The 24,253-nt window shown below is 52.0% G+C and overlaps 1 protein-coding gene across 2 annotated transcripts; it reads right to left on the bottom strand.

Annotated features, from left to right (window-relative positions):
• Positions 1-9,732: 9,732 nt before the first annotated feature.
• On the bottom strand, positions 9,733-22,862 carry LOC133341292 (ecdysone-induced protein 74EF-like). Of its 2 annotated transcripts, none has more exons than XM_061549807.1 (2): positions 22,504-22,862; positions 9,733-12,603 (listed from the first exon to the last, which is right to left on the bottom strand). In XM_061549807.1, exon 2 carries the CDS (start codon positions 12,591-12,593, stop codon positions 10,416-10,418), a length of 2,178 nt encoding a protein of 725 aa, XP_061405791.1. In that variant the 5' UTR covers positions 12,594-12,603; positions 22,504-22,862; the 3' UTR covers positions 9,733-10,415. The 2 variants fall into 2 exon arrangements, with proteins under 2 accessions (XP_061405791.1, XP_061405792.1); XM_061549808.1 differs by having other exon boundaries at positions 9,733-12,600.
• Positions 22,863-24,253: the final 1,391 nt, after the last annotated feature.

The raw sequence follows: 24,253 nt of genomic DNA, 5'->3' as shown, positions 1-24,253 counted from the left end.
TACAAACACAGAGATACACACACACAGATACATACACACAGAGATACACAGAGATACACACACAGAGATACACAGAGATACACACACAGAGATACACACAGATACATACACAGATACATACACAGAGATACACACACAGAGATACACAGAGATACACAGAGATACACAGAGATACACACACAGAGATACACACAGAGATACATACACATATACACGCAGACATACACGCAGATACACACGCAGATACACACGCAGATACACACACATACACACATAGATACATATTGTGTGCGTGTACTGTGCGTGTACTGTTTTACTGTGTGTGTGTACTGTGTGTGTACACTGTGTATGTACTGTGTGTGTACACTGTGTATGTACTGTGTGTGTACTCAGTGTACACACACAGTACACACACAGTACATACAGCACACACAGTACACACACAGTGTACACTGATGATGATGAGATGATGATGAGGATCGGGCTGTAAACACCAGAGCACAGGACGAGATACCCGGCTGTTGAACGCGACACCTAAACCAGCCAACACTGTCAACGTGCGAGAGCATTCCTGGAACCGTGAGGCTCCACTTTGCCCTCCTTCCCTCTGACGACGAGTGGCAGCGGCGGCGGCCTGCATTGCGGTGGCAGTGGTGGTGGTCGTGGTGGTGGTGGTCGTGGTGGTGGTGGTGGTCGTGGTGGTGGTGGTCGTGGTGGTGGTCGTGGTGGTGGCGGTGGTGGTGGTGGTCGTGGATGACTGCCCCCGAGATGCGCCGCTCGTGGCCCCGATTCATCGTTGGCACATCGCTCCACAGGACACCTCTCGAATCAATGCACGGCACGCGCTGCGCCGCACATGTCCGCCCTGGTCCACCGCGCTCCATTACGCGTGGCTACCTCGACGGCGAATATGTCGATTTCACATATATACAAAGACGAAGATCCCCCGTGTAGACTTAACAGACTGGTGGAGCAAGTGCTGTTAGCGAGCGAACGGTACACGAGGGGGTGGGTGGGTGGCCAGCACCGCGCCCGGCCAGTGGCGATGTTTACACAACGCACCAGACACTCATTTGAGGCTGAGTCGACCTAGGGGAAGCCCTGGACCGGTTCAGATAATCGTCACCGGTGGTGGCCGTGAGCGAGAATTGAACCCGGATCGCCGGGTTCGTAGCGCAGCGGAGTGCTAATCGCTATACCACCGCTCCCCACATATATACACACACATATCTACACATACACGCATACACTGCACTAATATGGATTGTAAATAATGTGCCTGCAGTTTCATCATCCTGTGTCAACTGGGCTCCATCACGACGACGACGACGATGATGATTTAGACTATAATTATGACGATAATGATTTAGACAATGATGATAATGATTTTTAGACTAATTATGACGATGATTTAGACGACAATGGTGACATGATGATGATGAAAACAATAATTACGACACGATGATAATTTACGTAATATGATTATGACGATGATGATGTAGACGATTATGATTAAAATTATGATTTATACAATGGTGATTATTTTAAAAAGTTATGATAATTTACGTGATGATAATGACGATATATTTACACATTTTTAAAATAATAATTTTATACATATACTTATATATTTATACTATACACGAATGACAACCACGACGGCAAGACGTTAACAATAACGACGATTGGGGGGGGGGGGGAGAAACACAAAGACAAAGCCCCCCTCTGATAGCCTACAAAGGATGTCGGGGCAAGTGCTGTTAGCGAGTAAGCAACAATAGAAAGCCGATCGAGGTGGGTGGCCAACACCACGCCCGCCCGCCTTTGTCTCCCACCAGTGGCGATGTTTACACACCAGGTACTCATTTGAGGCTAAGTCGTTCTACGGGAGGCCCAGGACCGGTTCAGATAATCGCCGCCGGTGTTGGCCGTGAGTGGGAATAGATCTCGAGTCGCCGGGTTCGTAGCGCAACGCGCTAACCACTCCACTCTACCGCATACGCACACGCGTATAAATATATACCCTGCATATATATATAACACCATGCGAACATAAAATAACAGCCTCGAATGGCAATAAAGGATCATTTGTGCCCTTTTCGCGAGAGTCGGAAGCGATCGTCGTGATCGATACATTGAATTAGTGTCAATTGGCACTGATTACACGCTCACGAAATGCAGACGATGAATATTCACGCGACGATCGTTGGCAACGGAGATTAGATCTCTGAGATTTTTTCGATGTTACCGTCGCCGATGTACGATTGGTTGCACAATTATCGGGTGGGAGAGAGACAGAGAAAAAATATATTTACGTACAAGGCTATGGCAAGTTTAGTCTATAATTAAGCGTATTATTAATAGGTTGTTGTTGTTTTTCAAAAAAGATATATTATCCGTTGACAATAATAAAGGTGATCGTTGGGAGGGTGAAACATCTCGTTGTGTGCGTGCGTTCTGTCAGTTGTACGCATCGATGGTGACTGTTGGAATTTGTGTAAGAAAAATTAGAAAACTGTAATTGACTTGTAAACTCATACAGATAAAGACAAAGACCCCCCCCCCCATCTCCTGGCGGCAAGTGCTGTTAGCGGGCACCTATGAAGGCCGGAACGGCACACGAGGGAGATGGGTGGCCAGCACCACGCCCGGCGGCCTTTGTATCCCCGGCGGCGATGTTTACGCACCGGGTACTCATTTTTGGCTGAGTCGACCTAAAGGAGGCCCCGGGACCGGTTCGGATAATCGTCACTGGTATTGGTGGCCGTAAGCGGCAATATATATGCACACACACACACGCAAGCACACACACACAAATATCTTCGTCGGAAATCTGCAACATTCCAACACACAAAAGAAAACATGCATTACATAGCGCATTACGCAATGCTGCACGATGTATGGAATGTTGTGGACCATACTTCACCACGCCGGTCCATGTTGGATGGTGATCAAGGTTTGAAAATAAAGTGAGACGCGATATTCGATTAAATTCGTTTTTTTGCAAGCTAAAATTAAATGCGATTGTATTAATTATTCTTCTTCTTTAACGATAATTAGCAAGCCTGGTACGCACACGTGCATACACACACACATGAATATACATGCGTGTACACACAGACACACACAACAGGCATTTGACGTATACTCTATGCAATTAATACTGCACGCAGATGTACACAACTGTGTGTGCTTGTATAATTTACTGGGACGCTGCATAATTAATGTCCTGTTGGATTTAAGCATTTTTAATTACAGGAGGGATTAGATCGAAAATAATAATAATAATGCCCTGAAATGAAAATTACGTAGTCGCGCAAACCCGCTCGTTCACGGTGCTATGCAAGATGGTCTATTGCCCGAAACGTCGCCTCAATTGTTTATATATGGTGTGTTCGTGTGGTCGACTCAGCCTCACATGAGTACCTGGTGCGGTGTGTAAAAACATCGCCACTGGGGAGACAAAGGCGGCCGGGCGTGGTGCTGGCCACCCACCCCCTCGTGTGCCGTGCCGGTCTTCATATATGTTCGCTAGCAGCGCTTGTCCCAACAGCGTGTTGAGGCTATACGGGGGATCTGTGTCTTTGTCTTTTGTGCATAGCACCCGGCACAGCTAAAACACACACACAGAGACACCCCCCATAGCACGAACAGACTGTTGGGGCAAGTGCCGTCAGCGAGCACCGATAAATGCCGACATCAACTCACTCACACACACACATGATTCACCACACACACATATATATGTATACAATTCCCGCTATCATTAGAGATCGTCAACGAACCGAGTCTCAGATAAAAAAAAAACAATTATACAATTACACCGGTATCGACCAAGATTGTACGACCTAAAGAGAAAAATAAAAACCCCTCCACAAATTAGTCTCGGCGAGACTCCACGCCACCGGTGTTGAACTCCCCCCCTCCAGCACGTTGCTCATCGCGATGACACGATGCGCGCACGAGGTCGTCTCGTCGCGCATTGCGCGCACGACTCCCTCCCCGATCTCCCCCCCCCCTCCTCCTCCGACTCCAACAGACCTCGCAATGCCACGCTCGGCCGTCGTTGGCTGCTCCGCGCGGCCCGTGAGTGGCGAGCGGAGAGCGAAACTAATAAGTATAACCAGTAAAAACTAAGTTTTTCACTATAAATCCTTTATATGCGTGGCGGCTAGAGTCCTCTCGTCCTCTGGCTTGAGATGGCTGCCACCTATGGGTCAGATGATTACATTGCACCATTAAGCAATTGGTAATTAAATATAATATTTTTGTCCTAAAAAGTGTAACATTTTGGAAAAAATTTTTCACGAACATTAATTGTCACGCACAACGAGTCTGTGTGGAAAATGTCAGCTCGATTGGATCACGGGAAGTGGGTTAAAAACACGACCGAAAGATTTGCACGGTCCGAAGCAAGCAAGCAAGTGAACTTAATATAAAGGATTTAAAAACGAGGCGCTACTCAGGCTGCGGCGAAATCCGTTGACTGTCCCGCAAAATAACGCAACGCCGCACCGACCGGCGTAGTTGCAGTATCGTCCCAGTGACCCACTCCCCACACAGCCACAGCCACCCCACGATCGGCACGGCGTGGAGGTGGTTGGCGAAAGACGAGTTTCATCCAGCAGTGGATTGGCAATCTTCCAACACCGTACATGTCTACTGTGCATGGTGTTGTCAGGTGCTGCGGAGATTAGTGTTAAAACATGTCGTATATATGTATGATATTATATACACACACACAGTGTTATGTATGTTCACGATCGGTGTTTTATAACCTGTCGTGAAACGCGCGCGGAGGTGGTGATGGTGAGGAGCGGTGGTGCTGCGGTTAGCGCCACGCTGCGCTACGAACCCGGCGACCCGAGTTCGATTCCCGCTCACGGCCACCAACGCCCGTGGTGACGATTATTTTAACCGGTCCTGGGCCTCCCCTAGGTCGACTCAGCCTCAAATTAGTACCTGGTGCGGTGTGTAAAAACATCGCCACTGGGGAGACAAAGGCGGTCCGGCGTGGTGCTGGCCACCCACCCCCTCGTGTGCTGTTCCGGCCTTCGTAGGTGCTCGCTAACAGCACTTGCCCCAACAGTCTGTGAAGGCGACACGGGGGATCTTTGTCTTTGTCTTAGTGGGCGGGGCGAGGGGGTGTGGTGGGTAACTGGCGATTCGATGAGTCGGTTTTAGTCTTTGTTAATCGTAAACATTGCGGAGTTTTTTGTTTCTCGAGGGTTTTTTTTTTACGCCACTCAAAAATCATCGACTCACCAAGAGGGGGGCCCTTCCTCGGACATTCGGCCGCGCGTCAAAGTCCCCGACACGCAGCGCGCTCAGTCGATGTCGACACAATGACACCGCTTTCATCGCCGTATCCTCCAAATGATAATGATTATTATAATAATTCACGGTTGCTTGTAAAATCATGCATGTAGCATGAAAGCGAATTCGCGGAAAACCACGTAAGGGGAAAAACCGGTTTAAACAAAATGCCGTAACCGGTTTTACCGCACTTTTGTGTATACTGTACTGCCTGTGTCTGTCTGACGAGCGCTACAATGTGAAGGGGAGAATAAAACATTCAAATGTGAGGAAAACAACAACAGCTGTCATTGTGAGTCCGAACAGTGGAACGCATACAACCCAGAGGTTACCGGTTCAATTCCATCTCCCCGGCGCTGCCGTTTAACAAACAAAAAAAACAACGAAGTACATTCACGAATAGGTCGGTTGCCATCCGATTTGGTGACATTCTACTGAAAACGGTTACCGGTTCGCGAACTGTGGTGGGGATTTTTTTTTTGGGATCCGGTCATCGGTGCACTACCGAGGCCGGCGAACCGAGTTCGATTCCCGCTCACGACGACCACCACCAACCACCACCACCACCAACCACCACCACCAACCACCACCAACCACCACCACCACCACCAACCACCAACCACCACCAACCACCACCAACCACCACCACCAACCACCACTAAATAACAAAAAACCCAGCGACGATTATACATGAACGACCGATCCTGCCTAGGTCTACTCGGCCTTTAAACGAGCAGTAAACATCGCCACCGGGGAGACAAAGGCGGCCGGGCGTGGTGCTTGGCCACCCGCCCCCTCGTGTGCCGTGCCGGCCTTCACAGGTGCTCGCTAACAGCACTTGCCCCAACAGCCCGTTAAGACTATACGGGCGATCTTTGTATTTTTCTTAATTGATCTTCTTTGATCACAACCATAACCGTAAATAAATCATCACGCGGGTAAATTGTCGGCCTGCTTCAGTTTATTTTATGGTTCTTGTTGTTGTCGCTGATGTTGCAATCATATTTTGTACCGTTTCTTTTTTTAAATTCGCTTTTGCATTGTATTGAACAATAATACTAACAAGTAATTATTGTTGTTGTTGTCATCAGCATCATCGTCATATAAAATCATATAAACCAGCAATTGTTAGTGGGGTGGTGTGTCTCTGTGTGTGTGTCTCGCGAGGGGACGGGATGGGTGTCGCATCAACAACAGAATCGTCGAAGGCCGTTTCGCGACGCTGTCCTTGCGCATGTACAATATCTACATCGACCTTCATCGCGGATCGAACCCTGCCTCCATCATCAACGTCGTCATCATCATCACCACCATCGACACCGTCATAATCATCGCCGTCACTTTCATCGTCATTATCACCGTCGTCATCATCATCATTGTTATCATCATCAGCTATATTGTCACGATCGTCGTTATCATCACCATCATTAACATAATCATTGTCGTCATTGTTATCATTATCAGCATCCGGGTCGTTGATGTCGTTCACCGAATGATGATGCTAACAGCAGCAGTAGCTGGGGGTTGGACGGCAGTTATCATCGTTAATTTCATTTTCATTCATTGCAGCGGTAACAGATTCATGCGGTTTAAAAAAAAAATCTCTAATAGAATGTCAAGATCATCATCATTATCAGCACGACATTTTAACGAGAGCCGTTATTTTATAACCGTCCAGCAGTAGAGCGAGCGGCTCACATTCATCGGAAGGACTGCGAGAAATGCAAGGTGGTGGTAAATGAATTAGCCCATCATCCTCACCATCTCTCCGGGGCCGATAAAATTGGTACTACTACGTGAGGAAATCAAGTGGTGGTTGTTTTCCTACGGACAGACCCCCCTCCACCCCACCCGCAAACGGCTCCCCCGCCCCGGACATAGGAATGTGGAATTTCCAGCAATAACATGATACGGATTTTTTTGCTCGTTATTTTAATTTGGTTAAAGTTTATGTCACTTATCCGCATTTAAACAAAATATGAGAGCCTCCCTCCCCCCATTCCATTCTCCCCTCCAACTTCTGCAGTCCCCCCCCCTCGACCCCATCTCCCCATCTGCAAAGCTGAAATTAAAATCTCATTAATTTCTGCAGCAGTTTCAACCCGAGCGCATTGTGACCAAATTCCACAACGTAACAATTGTCTCCGCATCGCAAATAAACACCGCATTGAGAATTTATTTAGGCCGAATATAAACTTGTACGTTTTTTAAAAATATATAATAATCATTATTATATTAACGATAGATCTTACGATTTTAAAATAAGCCTCCCACACATGTTTGACCGTGCCCGTGTACGTTTAAAAACAATATAGTGTAATTGTCTTTGCGATGATTACAATAAATTAATCATGATAACGACGCCAATGACGTTGGCACGAGTCGTGATAATCGTCGAAGGAATTTTTGATTTATTTGCTCGGAAGCGAAATCTGTCAAAATCCTCATCACGCATCATCATCATCATTGTCACCTAGACCGCCACGTGACCGTCGTAATCTCATATTTACATAGCAGTCCTGTGTGCGTGTGCGTGTTGGGGTATTGTGTGTGCGCGCAGTATATTCTTACGGTGGGTTATAGATATATGTGTGTATTTACGGTAATTTATACTTGTGCCTGTCAGGGTGTGTGTGTCAGGGTGTTGTGTCGGTGTGTATTGTGTTTATGTGTGTGTGTTAATTGTGTGCAGTCTCTGTTTATTTAATGTTTACTGTGGTTTATACTGTGTATGTGTGTGTGTACGCGTGTGTGTTGTGTAGGTCTATATGTGTGTGTTCAGTATGTGAAGTTTGTGTATTTACGGTGGTGTGCATATATGTGTGTACGCGTGTGTGTGTTTCGGTGTTATGTACGTGCATATTGTGCATGTGTGTGTGTATTCAGTGTGTGCGTTTGTGTTAGGGTGTTGTGTTTGTGTATATGTTATTTATTTAGTGTGTGCGTTGTGTGTGTGCAGTATGTGTGTATAGCGTGTGTCGTGTGTGTGTATACATGTTTGTGTGTGTCGCGTTTGTGGTATGTGTGTGTGTCTTGTGTGTGCCTGTTTGTCCATGTGCTTCGTGTGATGTGTATGTGTATTTAATTTATTTCTTGCATTGCGTGTGTGCGTTCAGTGTGTGTGTGTAGGGTGTGCATGTGCAGGCGTTGTGTGCGTGTTATTTTATCGTGTGTGTATTGTGTATTTTGTGTTTCGCGTGTGTGCTGTGTACCGAAAGCATTTTCACGAGTGCTTACTGTGTGCGATGTATCTTTAGTGTATCTACATGCGTTCGTGTATGCATACATTTAGCGTGTAAACATGTGCTTTGTGTCATATGTATATTGTGTGTATTGTATATATATGTGGTTAGTGTCTGCAATGTATATATGTGTACGCGCTGTAGCCTATGCAGGGTGCGCGATTGTTAGTGTTATTGAGTGTCTATATTGGTGTGCGTAGTTGTGTGAATTGTGTTATTATATATATGTGTGCGTTATGTATTTGTGTATGCAGCAGATGCGTATTGTGTGTGTTTGGCGTGTACGCCTGTGCCGTTGTATATGAACGGGCTTGTCTGTGGAGTGTAGTGTGTGTGGTGTAACAAGTGTGTGTTTAGGCTTGCACTGTTAGTGTGTGAGTGTGTTGTTTGTGTGTGTGTGTGTTTAATAGTGTGGTTATCGTGTACGTACGCATGGGCTGTAGCTGAGTGATGTGTGGTGTGTGTGTGTGTGTGTGTGTTGGCAACACACCTCCACGTGCAGCGTTACGGCCTTTCACAGGTGCTCGCTAACAGCACTTGCCCCAACAGTCTGTGATGTTTATACGGGAAATATTCTTAGTTTTTTCGGTAAAGTCACGTAAACAGTAATCGTGCTGTGACGGTTCCACCTGCAGACGGAAGCTTGTGTTGCCTCCGAAACGTCGTGATTTTTTATTTGACTTTACTTTTCTTAATTTTAATTTTTTACCTACGTGACTTAACCGAAAAAAAAATATGAATCCTTGCACTCACGAAAGCTTCAAATCTAGAATTATACGGGAAATCTTTGTCTTGTATCGGTATTTACGGTGTGTGTTTATATTTCGTTGTTGTATATCGGCGCGTGTGTGTCTTTGTACACCGGGTATCCTTGTATTTTAGATGAGGTGCGTGTGTTTATTTCTTAGGTGTGTATTGGCTTGTGTATGTATGTTTGGCGGGGGGGGGGGGGGTGTAAGTGTGTATGCTGCGTGTTGGAACGATACGAGGGATCTGTCTGTATATGGTGCGCGCGCGTGTTATAGCATGCGCGTGTTATAGCATGCGCGTGTGTGTATATGTGTTTGCTGTGTATTAGTGTGTGTGTGCGTGCGTGCATACATGTACACAAAGAGTTATATGGGGAGCGTGGGATAGGGAGAGGTTGAATTGCACTTACATTTGTACACATGCGTACATTTCCATCGGTAACGTGTTTAATATAATAACAATAATATTAACAATAATATATTTATAATATATTCGCTAAGAGACTTGGGAAAACACGGAATGACAAATATATGACGGTAAATCATATACAATTTCCTACAACACTTCAATGGCGACACGGGACAGATTTAGGCAATTGTCAATCCTTCGTGAGTCCTCGTCTCTGTGAGCGAGTGAGTTAGGCCCGTGAATTAGTCGGTGTGAGAATCGGTGCGAGTCTGTGAGTGAGTCTGTGAGTGAGTCTGTTTCTGGTTCTGTGGGTCGGTCTGTGAGTCCGAGTGAGTTTGATTCTATGAGTGGGTTTGTAGAGTGTGTGAGTCTTTGAGTGAGTTTGTGAGTCTGTGAGTGAGTTTGTGAGTGAGTTTGTGAGTCTGTGAGTGAGTTTGTGAGTCTGTGAGTGAGTTTGTTAGTCTCTGAGTGCGTCAGTGTGTGAATGAACGCGTCAGTGAACGAGTGGATATCGCAGCTTGACGATTTCTTTTTAAGCTCAAGTCTCATTTCCCTCGTTCCGTTTCCCCGTTTAAGAGTGTTCATAAATAAAACTGCATGGCATCGAATATTGATCAACAACACAAGTTAAAGAAACATATTACAAACAAAATAGACGACTGACGTATTTATATATAGTATATTGTACAAAATACGAACTTACAGGAGCACACGTGGGGGGGGGGGGGGGGGGGGGTGGGCGAACGGTGAGAGCTGCCGACGATGATGATGACGGACGAGGTGGAAGGACGCAGACATTGCGGGTGAATTTGGTGGGGAGTTGGGGGGGGGTGGTGAAGCAACATTCACCATCATCACCACCATCACCACCATCATCATCATCACCGCCACCATCATCACCACCACCACCGTCAGTGTAAGAGACTGTTGGCTGAATGTCCCGTCTGATGCTGCGCGAAATAGCCCGCCAGTCCACCGGGCAGTCCCGCGTGAAACGAAGACAGCGGCCCTCTCAGCACCTCGCAGCCGGGAATCAACCCGCCAGAGTGCGGGCTCGACTGCGACAGCGGGGGCGAGCCGGCACCTTGGATGATTCCCTGACTGCTCGACCCGCCACCTCCACCACCACCACCACCACCTCCTCCGCCCGCGGCTGCCGCAGCAGCGGCCGCGGCTGCCGCTGCTGCAGCCGCGGCGCCCATGTGCGGGAAGAAGTAGCCGCCCTGCCCGGCAGCGAGAAGGCCGACCGAGCACGGCCCCAGGGCTCCGTAGGGCCCTCCCGCGGCCGCCGCCGCAGCCGCAGCGGCCGCGGCAGCCGTGGCGCACGGGACGGATGCGGCCAGGGCCGCGGCTGCCGAGAGGTGGTGGGACGCGTAGGGCTGCAGGTCGCCACCCACCAACCTCTCGACGGTCAGGCTGCCCGCTCCGGACCCACCCGCCGTGCCCGACGACCCTCCGCCTACTCCTCCACCTCCGCCCGCGCCTCCCCCGCCGCCCAAGGAGCTCTGGGAGAGAACGGAGCCGTAGGCGGCAGCGGCAGGCGGCGGCCGCGGCCGAGTGGTGGTGGTGGTGGTGGCCGGCGGTGTAGGGCGACGCGGCGCACGCGTAGCTGAGCGCCGACGCAGCAGCTGCAGCACCGCCGACAACCCCTCCTCCTCCTCCTCCGACGCCACCACCACCACCGCCGCCGCCACCTCCCGCGACGATGTGATGGTGATGCTGCTGCGCGTGATGGTGCTGCTGGTGGTGCGCGTGGTGGTGGTGGTGATGGTGCTGCGGCTGGTGCGCGTGGTGGTGCTGCTGCTGCTGAGCGTGATGGTGGTGGTGGTGGAGCGAGAGGAACGGCGATACGGGCCAGTACAGCGAGCTGCCGCGCTCCATGAACGCGAAGGCAGCCGGGGCGAAGCGGGCGCCCCGCTTGAAGGCGAGCTTGCCCCGCGACGTGGTGGAACGCCGACGTAACTTGCCGGTGGTGCCCCCGATGAAGACATCGTCGCTCGACGGGTCGAGCATCCAGTAGTTGCCCTTGCCCGGGTCGTCGTAGTGGCGCGGCACCTTCACGAAGCACTTGTTGAGGCTCAGGTTGTGCCGGATCGAGTTCTGCCAGCCCTGCTTGTTCTCGCGGTAGTAGGGGAAGTTGGTCATGATGAACTCGTAGATGCCGTTGAGCGTGAGCCGTTTCTCGGGACTCTGCCTGATGGCCATCATGATGAGCGCGTTGTAGCTGAACGGAGGCTTCTCGTACTTGCCGTTCTTCTTCTCTCCGTCTTTGCCCGTCTCGCCTCCTCCGCTACCGACAGCCCCCGCTGCTGCTGCTGTTGCTGCCGCTGCTGCTGTTGGCACAGCTACACCGATGTCCTTCTCGACGGAGCCTTTGCGCTCCGGGCTACGCGGCCTCGCTTCCTCGCCGTGCGCGGCGGCACCTCCTCCCGTCGCTGGCTTCGAGTCGACCCGCCTCCCCGCCTCCGGACTGCCCGGGCGACTACTGCTGCTGCTGCTGCTGCCGCTGCTGTTGCCGCTGCTCACACCGTCGACATTCACGATCGGTTCGCGCACAGCGGAGATCACCCGGAATGACGGCTGCTGCTGTTGTTGCTGTTGTTGTTGTTGCTGTGCGGCGATATCCACGGCGGACAGTCGACCGCTGCTACTTAGCGGCCTATGATGCTGGTGGTGATGCTGCTGCTGTTGCTGCTGCTGCTGGTGGTGGTGCTGGTGGTGGTGGTGATGGTGGTGGTGGTTGTGGTTTTGGTGGTGCAATAAGGGCGGCGGCGGTAGCGAGTGTTGGACCGTCTCGGGCAGGAGGCTGTCGATGGTGAAGGACGTCGTCTTGGGTCCGGCCTTCCTCTCTGCGCGCTGATCGCCCATGTCCAGCATGTCCACGCTGCTGTGGAGGAGGAGGAGGTGGAGGTGGTGCGGTGAGACGCGGCGCGAGACGGGGTCACGGCAGCGGCGGCGGCGGCGGCGGTGGTGGTGGTTGCCGACGGGGAAAGGCGACGAGGAGGAGGAAGAAGGAGGAGGAGGAAGGAGGAGGAGGAAGGAGGAGGAGAGGCGAGCGCAGAGAGGTGAGATCGCGGCAGGAGCCAACAGCGACTGAACGCGAAACCTCCCCCCTCCCCTCTCTCCCCCCTCCCCTCTCTCCCCCCTCCCCTCTCTCCCCCCTCCCCTCTCTCCCCCCTCCCCTCTCTCCCCCCTCTCTCCCCTCCCCTCTCGCCACCCCACAAGTCTACATCCTCCACTCCCTCCCCCCCTCCCCTCTCGTCCACCACAACTCCCCCCACCACCACCAGCACCACCAGCAGCACCACGAGAGAGAGTTACTCTCTCTCTCCTCCTCCTCGTCTTCCCAACCCCACTTTGTAACTCTCCCTCCCTCCCTCCCCTCCACAAGCGGGAGGGGGGAGGGGGGGAATGCACCTGAGGGGCGGGGCTACCCCCCCCCCACCCCCGCCTAGCCCCGCCCCCCTCCCACTCCCCCGCACCGCGCGCGACCCCTGTTCGCGCCGCGACCAATAGGGAGGAAGCAAGTTGTGTTGCGTACACACACACACATACACGTGTGTGTACACACACACACATACAGACGTGTGTGTACACACACATACACACGTGTACACACACACACATACACGTGTGTGTACACACACACACATACACGTGTGTGTACACACACACACATACACGTGTGTGTACACACACATACATACACGTGTGTGTACACACATACACACGTGTACACACACACACATACACACGTGTACACACACACACATACACGTGTGTGTACACACACATACAGACGTGTGTGTACACACACACATACACACGTGTGTGTACACACACACATACACACGTGTACACACACATATATACACGTGTGTGTACACACACATACAGACGTGTACACACACAGACATACACACGTGTGTGTACACACACATACACGTGTGTGTACACACACACATACACACGTGTACACACACACACATACACGTGTGTGTACATACACACGTGTACACACACATATATACACACACGTGTGTGTATACACACACACATACACATATATACACACACACACGTGTGGACGCACACACGTGTGTATACACACACATATATACACACACATATATACACACATGTACACACACACATACACGTGTGTGTGTACACACACACATATATATACACATGTACACACATATATACACACGTGTATGTGTGTGTGTACATGTGTGTATATATGTGTCTGTGTACACACACACATACATACACACATGTGTATGTGTGTGTACACACACACGCGTACACACGCGCGCGCGAGTGTATGTACGTGTGTCCGTGCACGCACATACACTCGTGCGTATGTATTACATACGCAAGTACCTGTAAAGTGCACACACACACGTGTGTTAAACGTGCGTGTGCGTGTGTTGAAGCGAATATCTGAACCGTCTTTCAGCTCCGTCTCGTGTATGTGCGGTGTGTACAAAACAAAAAAAATCAGCACTGGGGAGACAAAGGCGGCCGGGCGTGGTGTTGGCCACCGAACCCCCACCCCCGCGCGTGCCGTAATGCAGCACTTGCCACAACAGTCTGTTAGAGGCTAGATGGGGTATCTTTGTCTCTGTGTATTTGTGTGTGTTTGATACACAAACGCGCGCGCGTGTGTATAATATATGTGTGTGTGTGAACTTACAAATACACACGAATATATACACAACACGAGTACAGGTTACGCGTGTGTATAATGTGTGTGTGTGATCTGTTGATGAAGACTTGCGACTTACGCACAGAGACAAAGATCCCCCGCATAGCCTTTAACGGACTGTTGGGGCAAGTGCAGTATTAGCTAGCGCCGCTATGAAGGCAGAGGGGGCTAGGTGGCTAATTCCACGCCCGGCCGCCTTTGTCTCCGGCAGTACCAGGTACTCATTTAAGGTTGAGTGGACACAGGGGAGTGGGGGGCAAGAAACTACGAGGATATTCGTCACCAGTGTTGTGTAGACGTGGGCGGGAATCGAACTTGGGCCCGCCGGGATCGTAGTGCAGTGCGCTAACCACTGCGCCACCGCTCCCTCGACACAGTGACACGCGCACGCACGCGCGCGGGTATGTTATGTAGAGTACGTGTTTATTTATAGGCGCGTGTATATATACACACATTTCATTATCATCAGCCGTGATTGTATTATTTGATATTATACACACAAACAAATATTTTCCATTACACACACACATACACACAGATGCACACAGACACACCGACTGTATGTACAGACACACCTACGTATATTTATACACACATACTGGCACACACATGCAAATATCACCCGTAACAGCGCTGTTTGCGAGCGCCTATTAAGGCCGAAAACGTTGGCCAATTCCACGCCCGGCCGCCTTTGTCTCCCCAGTGATGATGTTCACACACCGCACCAGCTACTCATTTGAGGCTGTGGTCGACCTAGGGGAGGCCCAGGACCGGTTCAGATAATCGTCACTGGTGTTTGCTGTGAGCGGGAATCGAACTCGGGTGTCTGGATTCGTAGCGTGGGGGGGGGGGGGGTAGTGGTTAGGGCGCTGCGCTACGAACCTGACGTTTATCTGAACAGTTCCTGGGCCTCCCCTAGGTCGACTCAGCCTCAAATTAGTACCTGGTGCGGTGTGTGAACATCGCCACTGGAGAGACAAAGGCGGCCGGGCGTGGCGCAGGCCACCCACCCCCTCGTGTGCCGTGCCGGCCTTCATAGGTGCTCGCTAACAGCACTTGCCCCAACAGTCTGGGCAGGCTATACGGGGGGTCTTTGTCTTGTTTTTTTAGTAAAAACAAATGTTCGTGCATTACCGTTAACTGTATAGAAAACCCGTTGTTTTTTTTAATCGGTTTTAACCGTTTTTAAATACAAAATCCTACATAAAATGAATCGAGCACTAAACACAAGCCTGCCGCATTGCGTTGTAACGGGGAAATGAATGGAACTTCCACGGCGGTGGAGCGATCGGTTAGCCTACTGCCCCTCGACGTTACCGGTAACCGCATGGAAAACCGGGTTTAACCGGTTTGACGCACGCACAGAAACCGTTTTTTTTAAACCGGTTTCCCGCACAAACAGGAATGAAAAAAACCGGTTTTTAACGGTTCGCCACACGAACAGAAATTAAAAACCGGTTTAAAAAATTACCCCGGTTTCACCGGTTCGCGGCACGAACATAAATGAAAAACCGGTTTACAAAACCGGTTTACAAAACCGGTTTTTACCGGTTCGCGGCACGAGCGTAAGATGCCGTTTCACCCGAGACAGGAACGGCAGCTGCCGCATCGGTGGCGTCGTGAGCAGCGGAAGCAGCAAATGACTGAGAGCCTCACACACCACACACTACACACACTATACACACACAACACACACACACAACACACACACACACACAACACACACAGCACAAACACAACACATACAACACACACACAACACACAACACACAAAACACACACATCCACACCACACAAACACACACACACAACACACACACAACACACACACAACACACCACACCACACTACACCCACACCCACACACAACACACACACAACACACACACACAGACACCACAACACACACACACCACACCCACACCACACACACACAACACACACACACAACACACACACCACACACACAACAACACACACACCGCTTCAACTCCATCTCCCTCGAGTTGAGGCCAACCTCCGCGCGCGAGCAACTTGCAGGGAACCTGCGGCGTCTCCTCCTTCCGAACCATTGGAAACGGTTACCGGTTCACGGCGTTTGAAACCGGCGATCGATTCGGGCAAACGGTTACCGGTTTCACGGGTCGTTCTCCAGCAACGTACACGCGCGCACAAAGACAAAGATCCCCCGTATAGCCTTAACAGACTGTAGGGGCAAGTGCTGTTAGCGAGCACCTATGAAGGCCGGCACGGCACGCGAGGGGGGTGGGTGGCCAACACCACGCCCGGCCGCCTTTGTCTCCCTAGCGGCGATGTTTTTACACACCGCACCAGGTACTCATTTGAGGCTGAGTCGACCTAGGGGAGGCCCGGGACCGGTTCAGATAATCGTCAGTGGTGTTGGCCGTGAGCGGGAATCGAACTCGGGTCGCCGGGTTCATAGCGCAGCGCAGCGTAGCGCTAACCGCTACACCACCGCTCCCCACACGCGCGCACGCACACACTGGCGCACGCACATTCTGTGTAATGTGTTTGCGAGGCTGCCGTGCGAACCCACGTGCGCGATTAACTTTCACCTAAAGCTATGCGCGTATTTACTTACACGCGCGACTGATGATTCGCGCAGTGTGCCGCTATATAATTATTTAGATATGCGGGGTCAGTCTAAATAAAGATTCTGATTCTGGATCGACTTCAAGATCGCATTCGCCACCCCTCGCCCTCTCATCTCACTCTGCACCACTCCACGCACTCCCCTACCTCTCCCCTCTCATCTCACTCTACTCCTCTCCTTACACTATCCTACCTCTCCCCTCTCATCTCACTCCACTCCGCTCCACACTCTCCTCTACCTCTCATCCCACTCTTACTCCCCTCCACACACTCTCCTACCTCTCCCTTCTCATCTCACTCTACTCCCCTCCACGCACTCTCCTACCTCTCCCTTCTCATCTCACTCTACTCCCCTCCACGCACTCTCCTACCTCTCCCTCTCATCCCACTCCACTCCCCTCCACGCACTCCCATACCTCTCCCCTCTCATCTCACTCTACTCCCCTCCACGCATTCTCCTACCTCCCCCCTCTCATCTCACTCCACTCCCCTCCACGCACTCCCATACCTCTCAACTCACTCGACTCCCCTCCACGCACTCTCCTACCTCTCCCCTCTCATCTCACTCCACTCCCCTCCACACACTCTCCTACCTCTCCCCTCTCATCTCACTCTACTCCCCTCCACGCACTCTCCTACCTCTCCCTCTCATCTCACTCTACTTCCCCTCCACGCACTCCCCTACCTCTCCCCTCACTCTACTCCCCTCCACGCACTCTCCTACCTCTCCCCTCTCATCTCACTCCACTCCCCTCTACGAACTCCCCTACCTCTCCCCTTTCATCTCGCTCTACTCCCCTCCACGCACTCCCCTACCTCTTCCCTCTCATCTCACTCTACTCCCCTCCACGCACTCCCATACCTCTCATCTCACTCTACTCCCCTCCACACACTCTCCTACCTCTCATCCCACTCTACTCCCCTCCACGCACTCTCCTACCTCTCTCCTCTCATCTCACTCTACTCCTCTCCACGGACTCTCCTACCTTTCCCCTCTCATCTCACTCTACTCCCCTCCACACACTCTCCTACCTCTCCCCTCTCATCTCACTCCACTCCCCTCCACACACTCTCCTACCTCTCCCCTCTCATCTCACTCCACTCCCCTCCACGCACTTTCCTGCCTCTCCCCTCTCATCTCACTCTACTCCCCTCCACACACTCTCCTACCTCTCGCCTCTCATCTCACTCTACTCCCCTCCACGGACTCTCCTACCTCTCCCCTCTCATCTCACTCTACCCCCCTCCACGCACTCTCCTACCTCTCATCTCACTCTACTCTCATCTCACTCTACTCTCATCTCTCTCTCTCTCTGCTCCACAGAGACCGATGCTCTCCTGGTCTCTGTCTCGACCTCCGCTCAATGGGAGGTCGCCCATTCTCCTCTGCTGCCCCCCCCCTCCTCCACAGCCTGGAACTCCCCTCCCTCCACCAGCCGTCCGTGCTGTCGACTCCCCGTGGCACTTCAAGTCCAGGCTCAAGACTTTCCCTCCTCCCTCTCCGCGCCTCTAAGCCGTCAAATGTTCGCGCTGGTTTTCCTGCACAGCGTCCGGAATTCAAAGCGTGGTTCGTCACGTGAATGCGCCGACACAATACGCACCATGGCATCAAGTACGGCCCTTCGTCCCTGTGTCTACGACTTGGTGGACGTGGGACTTGTTTCGTAACCGCGCGTAGCCCACCGTGCTCATCGGAGATGCCGGTTATCCACTGCTGGATACAAGCCCTCCCCGCACGCCGTGGAGGTATTGGGGAAGAGGAGATTTGTTGACCATACTTCACCACGCTGGTCAGTGCGTGTTGGTGAATGAAGGGGGTGGGGTTATTCGTCGCCACTGATGATAGCCGTGGCTGGGAATTGAACTCAGGTTTTTTTTTTTCTGTCGGATTCACGACTAAAGCGCGTTCACTCACCACTGAGTCAAACGCGCTCGGCCATGCACCATACTCGCTCACACGCCGCAGTTCTGCGCGCACATTCACTCGCTTTGCATGCAGGATACGCATGTGTACCTCGAGACAAAAGACAAAGATCCCCCGTGTAGCCTTTCGACAGACTGTAGGGGCAAGTGCTGTGAGCGAGCGGCACCTATGAACGCCCGCACGGCGCACGAGGGGGTGGGTGGTCAACACCACGCCCGGCCGCCTTTGTCTCCCCAGTGGCGATGTTGACACATCGCACCAGGTACTCATTTGAGGCTGAGTCGACCTGGGGGAGGCCCAGGACCGGTTCAGATAATCGTCAACTCGAGACACACACACAGACACGCGTTAATGCAAAACAAATATATACAGCGGTATGAATGTGGTTAAATCGTTTAAACTAAACAAATATACCCACGTGGGCAATGGGATACAATCGTATCCGTAGTGACACACACACCCCTGCCGCGCAAAGGACAATTAGCCGTACAGTATAAACTGTATAATACATCACACGGAGCGATGTTCATCATCATCAACATCACCACCATCATCAACATCACCACCACATCAACATCACCACCATCAACATCACCACCATCAACATCACCACCATCACCACCATCAACATCACCACCACCATCAACATCACCACCATCACACCATCAACATCACCACCATCACCACCATCACCATCACATCAACATCACCACCACCATCACCTCCATCAACATCACCACCATCACCACCATCAACATCACCACCATCACCACCATCAACATCACCACCATCAACATCACCACCACCATCAACATCACCACCATCAACACCATCACCACCATCAACATCACCACCATCACCACCATCAACATCACCACCATCAACATCACCACCATCACCACCATCAACATCACCACCATCAACATCACCACCATCACTATCATCACCACCATCACCACCATCAACATCACCACCATCACCACCATCAACATCACCACCATCACCACCACCATCAACATCACCACCATCAACATCACCACCATCAACATCACCACCATCACCACCATCAACATCACCACCATCAACATCACCACCATCACCACTATCAACATCACCACCATCAACATCACCACCATCACCACCATCAACATCACCACCATCAACACCATCACCACCATCAACATCACCACCATCACCACCATCAACATCACCACCATCAACATCACCACCATCACTACCATCACCACCATCAACATCACCACCATCACCACCATCAACATCACCACCATCAACATCACCACCACCATCAACATCACCACCATCAACATCACCACCATCACCACCATCAACATCACCACCATCAACATCACCACCATCAACACCATCAACATCACCACCAACATCACCACCATCAACATCATCACCATCACCATCACCACCATCAACATCACCACCATCACCACCATCAACATCACCACCATCACCACAATCAACATCACCACCATCACCACCATCAACATCACCACCATCACCATCAATATCACCACCATCAACATCACCACCATCAACATCACCACCACCACCATCACCACCATCACCACCATCAACATCACCACCATCACCACCACCACCATCAACATCACCACCACCATCAACATCAGCACCATCAACATCACCACCACCACCATCACCACCATCACCACCATCACCATCATCAACATCACCACCACCATCACCACCATCAACATCACCACCATCACCACCATCAACATCACCACCATCATTGCGCGTTTGCTTCATCCAGGAAAACCGCGAGTCTCAAGAATCGCTGTCAAAGATGCTCTTGCCACATTCATTCCGACACAAATTGCGTTGACGAGTGTGAGTGTTTTTTTGTTTGTTTGTTTGGCTATGTGCCATGGAGAAGGACCGTTGCCTGAAACGTCGCCTATTTGTATATATATATATATTCCGTTTAGGGCCACAGTGTTGTTGACGAATGCGTCGAGGTTGTTGTTGACGTTGTTGTTGTTGTTGACGTTGTCACAAATTTGTTTTAAAGTACCGGATTCTAAGTTGCAACCCCCCCCCCACACACTTTTGTTTTACATCTGTGAGGTGGGGGGGGGGGGGGGTAAAGTGAGTGCGTCTTATAATCCGAATAATAATTCACGGATAACCACACCACCACCACCACCATCACACCATCACCACCACCCCACCACCACCATCACCACCACCACCATCACACCACCACTACCCCACCACCATCACACCACCACCACCCCACCACCACCACCATCACACCACCACCATCACCACCATCACATCATCACCACCACCATCACCACCACCATCACACCACCACCATCACACCACCACCACCATCACCACCACCATCACTCCACCACCACCATCACACCACCACCATCACACCACCACCATCACACCACCACCACCATCACCACCACCATCACTCCACCACCACCATCACACCACCACCATCACACCACCACCATCACGACCACCACTCCACTCCACCACGACCACCACTCCACCACGACCACCACCACTCCACCACCATCACACTACCACCACCACTCCACCACGACCACGACCACCACCATCACCACCACCACCATCACCACCACCCCCACCACGATCGCCCGAAACGCCACTCGAGGCTCGATACGGCCAGACCAGCACACGTTGGCGGCGAGAAGCAAGGTGGTGGTGGATGTTGTTGATGATGGTGGTGGTTGTTGATGATGGTGGTGGTTGTTGGTGGTGGTGGATGTTGTTGATGATGGTGGTGGTGGTGATAATAGCGGGGAAGGTCGTGGTGGTGGTGGTAGTTATGATTTGGAAGAGAGGGAGCGAGATGAAGGTGGTGGTGATCTTGAGGGCCATGAAGCTGGTGGTGGTGGTAGCGATTGCAGATGTGACGACGTTGGTGACCACGGCGGCGATGTCATTGATGGTGGCATCGATTGTAGCGACGCTCGTGATTACACCCACGATGGTGGTACATTGATTATATACATTGTCACGATGGTAGTGATTACAGCAACATGGCGATGATTTACATTTGGTGATGATTGCGAATGTAACGGTGCCGACGCTGATGATGACGACGATGATGATGACGATGATGACGACGATGATGATGTAGACGATGATGATGACGATGATGACGACGATGATGATGACGACGATGATGATGACGACGATGATGATGACGATGATGATGACGGTAATGATGATGACGATGATGATGACGATGATGATGATGACGACGGTAATGATGACGATGATGACGACGATGATGACGACGATGATGACGACGATGATGACGACGATTATGATGACGACGATGATGATGACGATGATGACGACGATGATGACGACGATGATGATGACGATGATGATGACGACCACGATGATGACGATGATGATGACGATTATGATGACGACGATGATGATGACGATGATGACGACGACGGTCTATGAAGCTGTGCGGGATGCTTCCCTGCGTTCACCTTTGCGCTCGAAGAGGTTGTGATGATGGTCGCGGTGGTTGAGAACGAGGTGGTTGGTGGTGGTGGTGGTTGTTGTTGTGGTTGTTGTTGTGGTTGTTGTTGTTGTTGCTGTGATCCTAGCGCCCAACCGAGCTGCGCATCCAGAAGCGGCGGAGCCACGAAGACGACTCGTGTCCCGCATCCATGACGCGTCGTGCGCTCTCCACGTTCACTCTCTCCCTCTCTCTCTCTCTCCACCCTCTCTAGACTCTCTCCCTGAACTCTCCCCGCACTCTCCACCCTCTCCCTGCACTCTCTCCACCCTCTCCCTGCACTCTCTCTCCCTCTCTCCACCCACTCCCTGCACTTTCCCTGCACCCTCCTTGCACTCTCCCCACCCTCTCCCCGCACTCTTTCTCGCTCTCTCTCTCTCGACCCTCTCCACCCTCTCCCTGCACTCTCTCTCCCTCTCTCCACCCACTCCCTGCACTTTCCCTGCACCCTCCTTGCACTCTCCCCACCCTCTCCCCGCACTCTCTCTCGCTCTCTCTCTAGACCCTCTCCACCTGCACTCTCCCTCTCTCTCCGTCGTGTTTTCCTCTAGATGCCTGATCCCGCGTCTCTCTCCCGCACGCGTCGCTACGATTTCTCCGCGCTCTCTCCCCGCTCCGCTCTCTCTCCCCGCTCTCTCTTCGCTCTCTTTCTCTCACTCGCTTTGCCTCTTTTTTGTTTTTTTTTTTTTTTTTTACGATCAGTGGAAACAAGAAGATGCTCGGTGTATTCGGCACTTTGTTTCGGTCATCATTTCGTAATTTTTTTTTTTTTTTTTTTTTTTTTTAAACGGGGCTTTATGTTGCCCTCGCTCGCTCGCTCTCTCGCTCACTCGCTCTCTCGCTCGCTCTCTCGCTCGCTCTCTCGCTCACTCTCTCGCTTGCTCGCTCTCTCGCTCTCTCTCACTCGCTCTCTCTCTCGCTCATTCTCTCGCTCACTCTCTCGCTTTGCCTCTCCCCGGCACTCTCTCTCTCCGTTCTCTCTTCTCCGCTCTACAACACGTCTCCGTGCTCTCCCTCTCTTCGTACTCTCCCGCCCTCCCGTGCGCCTCTCTCTGCGCCTCTCTTCGAACTCGCCTCACTCATTCGGCACTTTCCCCTCTCTCTCTCTCCTCTCCCCCCCTCTCTCTCCCCCCCCTCTCTCCCCCCCCTCTCTCTCCCTCCCCCTCTCTCCCCCCCCCTCTCTCCCCCCTCTCTCTCCCTCCCCCTCTCTCTCCCCCTCTCTCTCCCCCCCCTCTCTCCCCCCCCCTCTCTCTCCCCCCCTCTCTCCCCCCCCCTCTCTCCCCCCCTCTCCCCCCCTCTCTCCCCCCCCTCTCTCTCCCTCCCCCTCTCTCCCCCCCCCTCTCTCCCCCCCCTCTCTCTCCCTATCTCCCGGTGTTCCCCCCCTTCTGTTCGCACTCTCCCACTCCCTCCCGCGCTCTCCCCCCACCCTTCTCCCCCCCCCCACCTTCTCCCCCCCCTCTCCCCACGCTTCCCCACTTTCTCTGGGCGCTCTTTCCCCCTCTCCCCTCCCCCCCCTCTCTCCCCCCCTCTCCCCCCCTCTCCCATGTCCCCGCGCTCTCTCCCCTCTCTCCCCCCCTCTCCCCTCTCCCCGCACTCTCCCCCTCTCTCCCCCCTCTCCCATCTCCCCGCACTCTCCCCCCTCTCCCCGCGCTCTCCCCCCTCTCCCCCCCTCTCCCTCTCCCCGCACTCTCTCCCCGCACTCTCCCCTCTCCCCCTCT

This window comes from Lethenteron reissneri, chromosome 11, assembly GCF_015708825.2.
Source record: "Lethenteron reissneri isolate LAM-NWPU_2019-01 chromosome 11, ASM1570882v1, whole genome shotgun sequence".
Classification (NCBI taxonomy): Eukaryota; Metazoa; Chordata; class Hyperoartia; order Petromyzontiformes; family Petromyzontidae; genus Lethenteron; species Lethenteron reissneri.
This window is presented reverse-complemented; position numbering and strand designations above follow the sequence as displayed.